The sequence below is a fragment of the Anabas testudineus genome, chromosome 4, assembly GCF_900324465.2.
Source record: "Anabas testudineus chromosome 4, fAnaTes1.2, whole genome shotgun sequence".
NCBI classification, from domain to species: Eukaryota; Metazoa; Chordata; class Actinopteri; order Anabantiformes; family Anabantidae; genus Anabas; species Anabas testudineus.
The window spans coordinates 22,775,049-22,787,972 of record NC_046613.1 but is presented as its reverse complement, the minus strand read 5'-3'; the positions used below and the strand labels follow the sequence as shown (position 1 = coordinate 22,787,972).

Here is a 12,924-nt window from a genome sequence, read left to right as displayed (position 1 = left end):
CAGATGATTCTTTCCTTGATGTCAAAGGGGTCCCTGGGAATCGTTTGCTCTGCCACAGATTTGCACAGACATCATTTGTAGTACTTGTATAATCACAAAAGTAACACAGCTCCATTAACTTTGTCTTTTGGTGTTTCTGACACGCTCACACCTGTGACAGGGGTTTTGTGTCAATGTGAGACTAACTAGCTTTCTATAGATAAAACATACCATAATAACATAGTTTATTAATCCTACCTATAACATTTTCCTGCCTGTACCTCATCCAGCAGTAGTTTTAGGGTTGTTTGCTTCTGCCTACACCAGCATTTGCTCTGCGCTGGTTGCACACTGTGAAATTCAGTTTTCTCAGCGAGATGTTCTATATAAAATATTTTGAATGCAAAAAATAATCATCAGAAGTAAATGGCTATTATTAGGCTATAAACACACCACAGTTGTCTTTCCTCTTGGCCTGAACAGACCATGTCATCTCATGTCCTTTTCTCAAAGAAGAAAAAAACAGTAGTGGACGTTTGTTAGCAATCACCAGTTTAAGACATGTACACGTTTTCAAAAGTCACAAAGCAGAAGTGCTAAAATACTAACTCATCTACTCATATACACTGTTTATCAGCACAGTGTACCATTTAAAAACATGCGCTAACATTGATATTCACTCAGATTCTGTCTGTTTGATGAGTGTAAGTCAAATATATTCACCCTCCTCTTGGAACATTTTCCCCTTTCTACTGCAAATCAAATAAATGATTTGCTGGATGCCTCCTACAACACTGTTCACAACAAGTGAAACATGCACCAGCAGTATTACAGATGGTCATTGCTATGCTTAGATCTAGATAAAAATGTCAGGGGTTACTATGGAGAGGAAGGCAGCATTATGAGATGTTCATATGCATCAGTCCTGTGGACCAGCTGTTGCCCACCTGCCACTGGCTCCACTCTTCACTGATGACATCTGAATACACAAAGTGGACATTCAGCTGCATTTTATACTCAGCCTGCAGGTGGGAAGCAAAGCAAAAGCACCAGAGCAATCCCAAAGACAATACTTAACATTTTAATTAGAACAAATTAGATAACCAGCATTATTAGTGTAATCACTGTCATGATTACCTAACTGTGTGCTTTGGATGGTTCTGTATTATATTTTCCTGCAGGGTTTGCAGACAGCAGTGGTTGTGCCTGTGCCCGGTGCTGTGGCAGCTTTGCTGTTATTTATTACCTGAAGTTGATGGCTAGTGCAAACATTTGCTAAGGTAATAATAAAGTTATACAGTTCTTCCTATTACGTTAGTGCTGTCACATCATCTCTTTGTGCTTCCTGTTTGCTAGACATCTCTTTTTCATCCACGATAGGGGACAAAAGCTGATGGAGGTCGTCATTGTCTGAGTTCATTATGACACAAAGCAGAGCAGTTTCCTAGGTGAATAACAGCTCCGCACAACAGCGGCTGCAGAATGCCTCATAACAGAGAGCAAATACATCAGGTAATGTGAAGGATTATACTTGCATACTCTGAGTATTTGCACAACTATGTGCAAACTTCACTTATATATTTGATGTGTCATCTACTGTCTGTCACCAGGCTAAATGAAAAGTGTTTTTGTTAGTGTTCCTGTGTGCTGCTCAGCAACTCCTCTTAAATCCAAATAGTTGGAGGCACTTTTTTCTTTTAAACAAAGACAACTCATTTTTGCTTTTTTCATACTTTATTCTTCAAATAATTTAGGTTATTTCTGGTATGTAAAAAAGACGACAGTGATATAAATATTACAACATTATAAATTAAATTGCACATTGTTTTCATGTGTTTGGTAAAAATGGAACAAACATATTATAGGCAAATAAATACAAATAAATACTAATTTAATAGAACCCAACATGCACAGTGTACAAAACTGACAGATGGACATTGCACATCACAACCACAAAAGTTTGCCAAATGGCAAAGAAAAGTGCTTTTCCTCAGTTCTCCTGCTCTCCTCTTTGATTGTCACTCAGTCTGTTATACTTTCTCTAGACTTTGCTGTCCAAGCTTCAGTCACTTCGAGTCCACTTTAAGGCATTAACCTCCAACTTTTCTCTGTTTCTCAGTTCTTTCTTTATCCTAGTAGAGATTGTGCCTACAGAATATGCTCATCGGCCATTGCCCTCATCACAATCTCTGCACCTGCTCCAGCGTCTGGCTTCATAATGCCAAGCCTCACTTGCCTTCTCAATTTGTAAGGTGACCACTAACAATCCTTCAAAGGCTCTCAGAGAAATTTCATGCCTTCTTCTCCTGCCAGGGCTTCTTGGTGCTTGGTTTGGCTTGGCTTACTAGATCCCTGTAGGCTGGAGAGCGCAGAAATCGAGGGTAGCAATCTTTGGCCATGAGCATGTAGATCTTGTGCTGGGCCAGATCAAAGCAAGACGGTGAGGGGACCAGCATGTTGGCTTTGGTGATGTCACGGGTTTCGTGGTCAATGTTGATCTACAAAAAGGAACAAGGGACAGACCATGTTAGACGGAGTTTATTTGTTGTCCATTGTCCTGTTGTAGCTATGAGACCAGTATAAAAGTAGACATTTAGCCTCATCATCTATCATGTAGGAGTCTAATCTGTTATCTGTTTGCTGTTTTCTTACCTCCCGGGGAGCATCGCTGCAGATGAATTCATCATAGATCTTCTGGGCTTTGGCGGGTAGCTTAGCAAGGGACTTGGTATTCCTGTAATCCTCACAGGCAAAGTAGAACGCAATGTTCTCTTCACTGAACTCAGACACCAGGAAGGCTGTGAAGGCACACAGTCCATCTGAGGAAAGAGGGGAAATTTGATTACTTACAGTACATAATGGTCCCACGGGAGACTAGACCTACGTGCAACTGTGTGCGTAGTACAGGTTTACTGGCATGTGCTTTTTTAATGTGCAAATAGGGAAAAATGCAAACACTGAAATAATTTCTTACATTTGCTAGATAGAAGTTTTTCAAAGGACTCCTTCCACCTAAGACATTCCTCCAGGCTTGGTCTGAAAATGAATTAAAGATGATTAGATTTTAGAATTTCAACCCTGCAGATGTTAAACAAATATAAACTAAATAAGTAAAAATAAACAAAACATCCATCGTATGCTTACTTATTTTTTCCTATTTTGCAGCAGTGTAGGTTCCAGTTTGGTTTTTGCAAAATGCTTCCCAGCCTTGCTTTCAGCTCCTTGGCCCTGTGAGGTAAAGAACACGGCAAAAATAAATAAATATATATATATAAACTTCTGATTGCACAATAACAAGCCATGTTAAAGCCAAGTCTAAACCTGCCACATTTAGTGTCTTAGATGCTTACACACACACGCACAAAGATAAGGTAGCAGTGCCGTCTTCCATATCCTGCAATCCAAATCCCCAAACATCAGCCATGTAGGTGTTTGCGTGAAGCTTCATGTACCTTTCCAAGCAGCAGGTAGGCAGGGATGCAAGTCCTTTACACATAGCAGCAAGCTGGAGCTCGTAGGGGTGGTGTTTCAGTTGGTTGGTGGTTAAATATCCGTTTAGTGAAGCTCAGTAGGAATATTCTGTGTGTCTGAACAGAGCCAGAACAGAGGCTTTATAGTCCTCACTCCTCTGACTCTGATGTGTCATCAGTGCTCTCAGCCAATCACAGGCAGATAGAGAGAGAGGAGCGAGAGAGAGAGAGACGCTCTGAAAATGAGGGAGGATATGCAAGGACGAGGCTGGGAAATTACAGCTAAAAGAAAAAAGAACTGATGTGTTTTTCTTGCATGCCTATGAAAACATACCACAGTGACCACCTATGTATCCACATGAAGCTAGCACACTAGCTAGATGCACATCGATATGTATAGATAGATATACACAGACATACAGTTTTTTTAAACTCAGTGTTATGTTGATTACATCCTTTGTTGTCCAGCTACTTGCTTTTGCGTCTCTTGTTCACTGTGCTGCTTTGCAAAAAGACAGAACTGAAGAAATGAGCAGGTTGATCATCTTTTCTTTGGTAAAAACAATATTTCCTCAGCCTCTTTATGAGTGTGATAAAGGTGTCAATTCTAGGGGATGACGGGAAGGAAATTAGAGTGGCATTCACTCTATTTAATTATATTACTGTAAGCAGGCTGGAGGTACAGTCAGCTGCTCCACTGTTTCGCATATGGCAAGCTGCAGGTTGCTTATCTCCCATTTGTTTGTCATATAATTCAGATTAAAGGGGCATTAGATAATCAAAGGCATACAAGACTCGATACCAATGACTGACACCTTACTTGCACAGCATTACATCAGCCTTTATGGTGTGTTTCCAAAATAAAGCAGTTATCTGATTAAATTACTGATTTATAATATTTGTTTTTGTGAATTTCTTTTTCCTTTTAGATTTCAGTGCCACGAGACTTAGTGCTGCTCAAGCCAATACGGGAATTGTTGTATTATATACACTATTCCTCAGATCACAGTGGAAACACTGTAATACAGCCATTACGCAAGAACATAGCCACAAGCATTTCAAGGAATTGAGACAAAATGGGGCTGTGTGATACAACACTGTTATAAAATGTTTTAGTGAAATGTCAGTGTTGTATATTTGATATAGATTAACCAAGATTTATAGGAAGTTAGTTCAAATAAAACTGAAAACCCAGAGCAATGTCAGGAAAGGTTTCCCTGTTTGATATGCAGAGAGAAACTGCCAAGATGCAGGATATAAGAAGAGATAATTAAGATATGACAACTGACCCAGATGGCTTCTTGATCTGTACAAGTTAAAGCTACACGAAACCAGTCATCAATGTCTTTTTTTGCACAATTAGAGCTTCTTTAAGGTGGTAATTTGCAGCATTTAATGTGTAGACTAATTTAATGTTGGAGCAGCTTATAGCTGTTTGTGGGAAATGTAATTGAATTATATAAAAAAAAGGGACTGTTATGTACAAGCTTCAAGTGGCTATCACCAAAGGTTTTATTTTAACGCATCAAAGTTGGCGTGTGGCACCTTTACAGTTTGGTTTACTCTCATCGTGAAACGTAACTGCCTGAGTAAATAACCATCTGTTTGCTCACAAGTTTGCTATATACACCTAATAGCTGTTGTGTCAACATTGTGTTGACAACTTGTTTCCACTGTCTCCAAGTGACCAAAAGAAAAAAAGAAATGCAACTCAACGGCAATCAGAAATATGTCGTTGTAGTAAAGCCTGACACAGGCTTTTGGATACAAAGGCAATGTAACACACTTAAAGATTCAATTACCAGGCACATTTTTGTTTTGGTCATTTGTTAAAATGCTTAAAATCACAACCATCTTTTCTTGACATGTAACCTTTTTTCGTTGCGTGAGTTATGATTTTGAGCTCCCTGATGCAAAAGAAGAAGCAGATGCACTGTGAGATGACTAGAAATAGACCAACACACACATCCATGTCCAACCAACAGTCAATAATTTTTACTTTAATTAATGATAAATGATCCTTTCCTAACGTGGTTTGCATCAACCCAAGCTTATGCAGACTTTACCTTGTGGTAGAGATTGAAGAACAATATTGCTAGTAGTCGTGGTACTTTAAATATATTTTTAGTTAGAAGTGAAAAAAGAACGACCTACAAATCAGCCTTAAAACGTTTTAGTCCAGACTAAGGATATCCCCGGGCTGGAAAGGAAGCAGTGCTAAGTGATACGTTTAGCCAGAGAGTTCACGATGTACCGAGACGAGGCAGAACTGATGGGACTGAGTCAACTAATGTGGGGTTGATGGCTCTGGCTGGGGAGAAACACAACTGCACAGGGATTACCTAACCTGTCCACATCTATTGTGCTGGGGAGTTAATTGCACCATTTGTTGCCAGGAATGAACAAAGGTTTGTCTGAGAGGCCTGGGGGAACCCGGCCACCCACTCATCTACTCATGGAGTGATGTCAGCACACCCCTATTCATCCAGCCGGAAACGAGGAAATAAAAGAGTTAAGGTGAAAAAAAACAATCTAAGTAATATTGTAGAGCAAAAGGGCTTTTCAGCCTTTAACCATTAACAGACATGCATCAAATTTATCAACTGGAAAGTACCAATCACATCACTACATGAACACCCCCCCATACTACCTATCTTTGAATATTTAGCATTTCAGAACAGTAATAGTCAAGTCATGTTAAAAAAAAAATCCTCTGGGAAGTTGGAATCCATATCTGAAAATCTTTGGTTGTTTGATCAGGTCGGATGTGTTGCCTTTACATGTCCACACGTTCTTTTACACCGTTGTCTCAGTTTTGTCTATTGTGTATGAACTCATTTACACCTAGATAAAAAGGTTGTTGCTTAGAGACTGTTTGTTAAAATATGATGGACTGACTTTATAGAAGCTTCTCGTACAGCACACTGAAGTGTCTTTGCCTTGTCTTCAATTACTTGTTAAGAAGTGAATCAGCAGAGTTCTAAGAGAGACTGTGGACAGAGAAATCGTATGTGTATTTGAATTATGTCCCTTGTTTAATTCAATTAATTTAATTTTATAGCACCAAATTACAACGGATGTCATCTCAAGGCACTTTACCGTGTTTACAGTAAATATATATATATATATTGTTTTACATTCTTCTTTATCATGCACTTTATCTCCACAAGGCCACATCCCTTCCAAACATTTACATTTGGCAGACGCTTTTACCCAAAGCGACTTACAAGGGTAGGCAGGGTAAGCAAAAGGAGGTCTAGCCTGAGGACCCCTACTGGAGGTAGGCCACAGCTGGGATTTGAACCCCAGTCTCAGGTGGATATCTTAACACTACACTAACCAGCCGCCATAACAGTTTATGAATCACAACATGGAAATCTCAGGTTTGGTGTTCTGTTCATCTTAATCTGGAGAACCTGAGAACATTATCCAGGCACGGACGGGGGTCGAACCCGTGATCTTTGGTTTACGAGACCAACGCCTTACCACTTGGCCACCGCACCTGCTTACAAAAGAGAAATAGCTGGAGTAGGTGTTTGAACCATCCTATGACAAATAAAGGACTTCACTTTAAAACTGGGCCAAATTTGGTGTTAGTCTAAAAAAACTCGACATCTTTATTTGTACAAATTCTGCTCACTTGATAGCTGTAAATGTACAAAATGAGACTGATCAAGACGCATTTTTGTGTTTGTTAATATGACACTCAGACTTTCAATCCTACTGTTTTTGAATCCATGTTTTTGTCACAGCTCCCAGTTTACGGTCATAGTCTATCATCATGGTTCAAAATTAGTCAGCAGCTGACAGGAAGTTCAGTTTTTCTTAATTATATTATTGCAAGACAAATCTTCACTCACAGCAGAGTTAGTCAGGGAGTGAGTGATAACAGCTTGTTCCCCTCAGTTGTTTAACTTGGCCTTGTTCTGGGAAGGCTCTTCTTGTGGCCTCATATCGTTGGCATCATCTTTTTCTTTTACAATGTAAATGCATTAAAACCTGTTAATGAACACATTCAGGGACTTTGTTCTGAAACCAGAAAATAGTTATACAGTACTTAGCTACACCAAAGATGTAGTTATAGTTTATATTGTGCCCATTTCTGGTTTTAAACAAAATAAATGACACACTGAACAAAACAAATGGTGATTTATCTCGAATGCAGCACGTCTGAATGTTGAATAACCTAATTCCGGGCAAACCTGATACACCAGACATGACATTTACCTGTATGCGTGAGTTTCAAATGAAAGGTCACATCTCACTCCTGGTTTTCTTTATCACCTCTGGGACAGAATTGAGGCTAAGGCCACTTTAGGACACTTGCATCTCAGGGCCTTACTTTACCTCGAACTACAATCCTGTTCATGTCATTAGAATTCATACTAAGTCCTTTTACCTCATGCTACCTGAAGTAGGCCTCCTTTTTCATTTTAGGCTGTTCATATGAACCCCGGTTAAGATCTTTCCATTTCATTTGGGCTCAGCTGTGATGGATGGAAAGCTCATTGTCAACCCAGCATGCTCCTTTTACAGTTCACCTCCATCTAGATTCTGCTGCGGAAATGACAAAGTGGGGAGTGGGATCATCCTCTTGTTGGGGGATGCTGTAATGCTGCTGTCTATTAGATATTGCAGCTAAAGAGAAAATTACAAATAAATCAGAAATAGTCTCTCACTTATACCTCCCCATACCCCAACGCACGAAAGACCACCAACGAGCAGCAATCTGAACCATCTGATGGTAAATTACACCCCGATGAGAATCTGTCATTAACCATCTTTTCATCTGAGGCTCAGAGCTTTGTATTTGCATAAAAAGTAGGTCAATGGGCTAAGGAAATCTTATCTGTATTAACATGTCAAACATGGGCAGGAGCATAGTGTAGTGGTAAGATTGCCACCCTCCATGCAGGCGACTGAGGTTTGAATCCTGGCTGTGGGGGCCCTTAGGCAAGACCTCCTTACCCTCACGGTACCTTGTATCTCACTTTTGCGTTGTGAAATGACTAAATGTAACTGCAAACAGGAATTTGAATAAAATAATGACAGTTGTCAGGTTAGCCAAAACCAAAATAGGTTTTGTAGTTGAGACAAATGTAAAATGCCAAAACTAAGGAGAACCAACATTAACATCATATCATTATTGCATCTGTCCCCATTTGGCCCTCCACCCAGGAAGTACCTCGCCGGTACAGTACAATAGGTCCTCCACCTCATATGATCCTAAGAGCTCTGAGAGTTGGCTTTATCCACACCAACTAAAAGTGGCTGATGCAACTGTGGGTCAACGTGTCTCTAAGGACACAGTTTAACTAGAATTTACAAAAGTTAAAATGGTAGAGATTCGAAACAGTCTCCAAAAAACACAGCAATTAAAATACTGCCATGTGATCTCATCCATTTTACATTCCCAACACCTAAATGATTAAAAGCTTAATTTGTGATGAGCATAATGCAAAAATGCCTCATTGTTGCTTTTACACCGACATTAACTCACACCTACAAACCTTTCAGGGACAATTACAAGTTTACAGGCCGTGACTCTTAACTTGTATTGTCCTTTTAAACAGTGCAATTCATTTACAGTATATACACTAAAAATGAGGGTGTATTAAACACGTTTCAGTTTAATGCAGTCCGATTCATAAGCACCACAAACTACATTTTCCAAAATGACTGGAGAGTTGAATCAACAGTGCATCATGAAGGTTAGATTTATAGCTGTGCTATTGTGTTAGACCATCTGGCAACAGAAGGTATTTTTAACAAGCAAAATCTATCAAACACATGCAATAAAAGTGCTCGATCAGTTTTCCCTTTATGGATATAATCAGAATACGGAGCTAGAATTGCAGTCAGAGTTTGCTTTGTTGCTCAACAGTGAGTTCCAAGTAGGATGGGCTGGCACCTTGCCTTTCTATTGATGACTTCACAGCTACAAAACTATTGTGCTCTAATGGACAATTCAACTCTCCATATGTTTCGCCCCTTTGTTCCCACATAAAGCATTAACCAGCTGTTGAATTGGCTACGCTTTGTGAGGCTGATCGCAAATCACTTCCACATTACAGAATGTACACATTAGGCTGCAGAACAAACATGCTGAGCTGCTGTTCTGAGGACACACTGCAAATTAACTGAACACGTTGTCTTATGTGTGAACTTCCAGTGTCCTGCCAGGCTACTGCACATCACTGTGCAGTCAATAAAATCTAAATGGAGACAAATGCGGGCTAGCTGCCCTGCAGACTTGGTGTGAATTTATGTCCGAGGAAGGAATGAAAACAAAGTAGAAGTTATTATATTCAGCCCTGTGTTTTCTGACAGCCTGTTTGTGATCATGGCATCTACAGTATGTGTTAGGGAGAAAGTGAAACAGGTTGAAAAACTTCCCAGTCTCAGGTCATGGCCACAGGAAATGTCTGCAATGTTTCCTGGCATTACATTACCTTGTTTGTTTGTTTTTTTTTGAAGGTCCCTCATAGGGGTGACTCAGTGAAGAGCGGAAGGGGACATCTGAAAGCCTGTTTAAACGAATGAGTGACTGGAAACATTCAAAGAGAAAGATGAATTACTGGGAAATTCTGGCTGATGGATCTGCCCAAAATACAAGTGGAATGGTTCAAAAGAGAATCCAAACAAATGGGCTGGATAATTGATTTAGCTTATTTTGGTTCTGATGTTTGTCCGGTATTTACAGATTGTGCTGTTGACTATTGGGAGGGAAGTATTTTCTGATCTAATGTCAACCATCTTTGAATAATGAGCATCTACTGGGGTGGATATGGGAGTTTAACATCACATGGTTATGATCTGTTCAACTTATAGTTTCATTTACTGCATGTTTATGGCCTTGACTGTTACAACCATCATCTCATTCACAAAATGATTTCTAAATGACATGGACAGTACATACTTACATACTTTTATTAATGTGTCATGACAATTTAGTACCAGCTAAAGCCACACAGATAAAGTATGTGCTTGACTGAACAAACACGTCTCACCTGTTTTATTCTGGACGACATGAAAGCTGTGTGAACACATTTTCACACTTTCTTAAAAACTTAGTTTTTCCTACGGATTAAGCAAATAACTTCAGTGAGCTTTAGAGGTGCTGCCACACACACTTTGTTATCTTTAGACAGAACCAGCCTGGCTATTTTCAGTCGTTATGCTAAGCTAACTGGCTCATGATGGTTGCTTCACATTTTTCCATCCACATATACAGTATGAGAGTGACATTGATCTTCCAGTCCAACCCTCAACACACTGGGAATGCATCCATTTTATGCTGTTCTAGTATGTGTGTCTGTGTGTGTGTGTGTGTGTGTGTGTGTGTGTGTGTGTGTGTGTGTGTGTGTGTGTGTGTGTGTGTGGCCAGTTACAGCAACACCTTCAAATGAAGGCCAGTATTTATTTCCCTGGATTGTTAATGGGCCTCAAATTGTTGACATGTTTTCAGTGAATATACAATATTTGCACCATAAGGGTAAACTGATTCTAGGACTGTGTCATCATAATTCCTAAACAATGACCAAGAGTAACATCATTTAACAAAACCTTCACACTTAAAACTGAAAAATAAAAATAATCTGAAGTAGAGTCTTATGCTAACAGCATGTACGGTACTAGAATTAGTGCCTGGATTGTTGTGAATTTCCATTAATGAAGTGCTTGTTTGTGGTCTCTGTGGGAGTGTGTGTGGCAATGGGCATGTAGGAGCCTCAGGTGCCACATCTGTCTGATCACCCTCTGTGGAGGAGAGGAGCAGGCTGCCACAGGCCCAGCCAGATGCTCACTGTGGCTGTTAAACAATAACCACTGGGTATGCTCCCCTTCGGCAACACTGTGATCCGTAACTAGTCCCAGGGGGCTACTTAGACAGGGGTCAGTTGAGCCTACAATATGCAAAGTGCTGTGAGATTCAAAGTGATAATCTGTATAATAACTTGCTGCTGAGGTTCATTTTTGTGGTGTTTTAGCAGTACTTAGAGATCGTATCATGAAGTCGTCTTATGCTCCGTCATCATGTTCATTTGATTTCCAGCTGGACACTACAGTACCGGGTGGTGCTGGTGGTTCATAGTTGTTGAGATATTTTACTCTAAACCTAAAACTGTTGCTCTTCTGATGTTGGACAAATGATCGCCAATGTCATTAGGGCTGATCATGAGCAATGTATGCATCCTAAGTGAGTGAATACGATCATGACTAGAACATATTAAAATGTGGACCTGCAGTGTAAGTCATTAGGTTTCACAGTGTTCAGAGATGATGTCAATCTGTAGTGTTGGAATTGACATGCTTGATTGTTTTTTGTCTACACTTACTTCAATGATGCATGAATCACTCTAGATACTGTAAGTCTCTGCCAGTATGTTGTTGGTGTATACTGTTGTGCCATGATGGCAGGCATAGAAGAAATGGAGGCACTACTCACAACTGAAAGAAAATGCGAATGGAAAAAAGAGATCATGGAAAACAAACAAAAGAGAGTATTAACTCTTTTGAGGAAGTTTGTCATCTGTGTAAAGTTTAACATGCAGTCATAAGTCATACGTTGACAGTTATCCATTGTGTCATTGCACAAACTGTATCATATTCATGCAAAACAGATGTATATCGATGTATACTTGCACTATAAAGATGACTATACAGTACTATTTAACTGAAAGTAATGATGCAGCTTCTTGATAGAAGCGTCTACTAAATGTCAAACGTCTAAAGCTCATTTAAGGATGCACTATGAACACCCTGCTGTCAGCATTTGCCTTTAGTATCACCTGTTTCCTTTAAATTCAGCTGTGGCCTTGCAGTATCTACCTTGACACAAATGCAAAACCAAACACTCCACCGACAAACAAATGTATGATCGGGCGTTATCTTTTAAAGGTGACTGAGCTGAAGAAATCAGGTTAGTATTCTGTTTCCTGTCTGCATTGTGCCACTGGCTGTCCGTGAGCTGACTTCTTGGCCATCTACACCACTTGTTTTTAACATTATGACGTGTGTGTGTTTGTCATTTCCTGTGTATTCATGTATGTAAATACAGACAGTATCTGATGGAGGCTGCCACCAACACTGGTAACTAAGAGTCTTTTTTTTAATATGCCTACAGGCTAAAACATCCAACATATATTAACAAGCGCAATCTTCAAAGTTAATCCACAGCAGTCTAGTCTGTGAATGCTGAATGCTCTTCAAGTGGAGATGGATTAAGTACCAGTTTTGATTTAACATGTAAATTCTTTCAGTGCCATTTTACTGACTCCCAATTTAATTAGTTCTATGTGTGTGTCTGTGTTGTCACATGTGCTCTTCATTTCATCCTCACATATCTCAGATTCAGTGTAATAATAAACTGTCTACAAGTCTGTATGTGTGTTGGAGAGAAGTGGACTGTAATTAGAGTGGGCCAGGGTTATTTGGCTGAACTCAAACAGATTGCACAGCCATGAATAAAATATAA

At 39.7% G+C, this 12,924-nt stretch overlaps 1 protein-coding gene and 1 non-coding gene across 4 annotated transcripts; both read right to left on the bottom strand.

Moving 5' to 3' along the window:
• Positions 1-1,706: 1,706 nt before the first annotated feature.
• Positions 1,707-3,549, bottom strand: LOC113151208 (regulator of G-protein signaling 5-like). 3 transcript variants are annotated; one of them, XM_026344113.1, is made up of 5 exons: positions 3,330-3,549; positions 3,124-3,207; positions 2,954-3,015; positions 2,632-2,798; positions 1,707-2,477 (listed from the first exon to the last, which is right to left on the bottom strand). In XM_026344113.1, the coding sequence occupies exons 1-5, from the start codon at positions 3,473-3,475 to the stop codon at positions 2,271-2,273; spliced, it is 666 nt and encodes a 221-aa protein (XP_026199898.1). In that variant the 5' UTR covers positions 3,476-3,549; the 3' UTR covers positions 1,707-2,270. The 3 variants fall into 3 exon arrangements, with proteins under 3 accessions (XP_026199898.1, XP_026199907.1, XP_026199916.1); XM_026344122.1 differs by having other exon boundaries at positions 3,342-3,549; XM_026344131.1 differs by having other exon boundaries at positions 3,432-3,548.
• A 3,331-nt stretch (positions 3,550-6,880) lies between these two features.
• Positions 6,881-6,952, bottom strand: trnat-cgu. The gene has a single exon. It is a non-coding gene; the product is annotated as a tRNA-Thr (tRNA).
• Positions 6,953-12,924: the final 5,972 nt, after the last annotated feature.

Excerpts from the sequence above, each read along its gene's own strand:
- LOC113151208 (XM_026344113.1), bottom strand. The coding sequence starts at position 3,475 with ATGTGTAAAGGACTTGCATCCCTGCCTACCTGCTGCTTGGAAAGGTAC. Across the intron at positions 3,208-3,329 it reads TTATCTTTGTGCGTGTGTGT|GGCCAAGGAGCTGAAAGCAA; the intron begins GTAAGCATCTAA and ends TTTACCTCACAG. Across the intron at positions 2,478-2,631 it reads GCAGCGATGCTCCCCGGGAG|ATCAACATTGACCACGAAAC; the intron begins GTAAGAAAACAG and ends TCCTTTTTGTAG.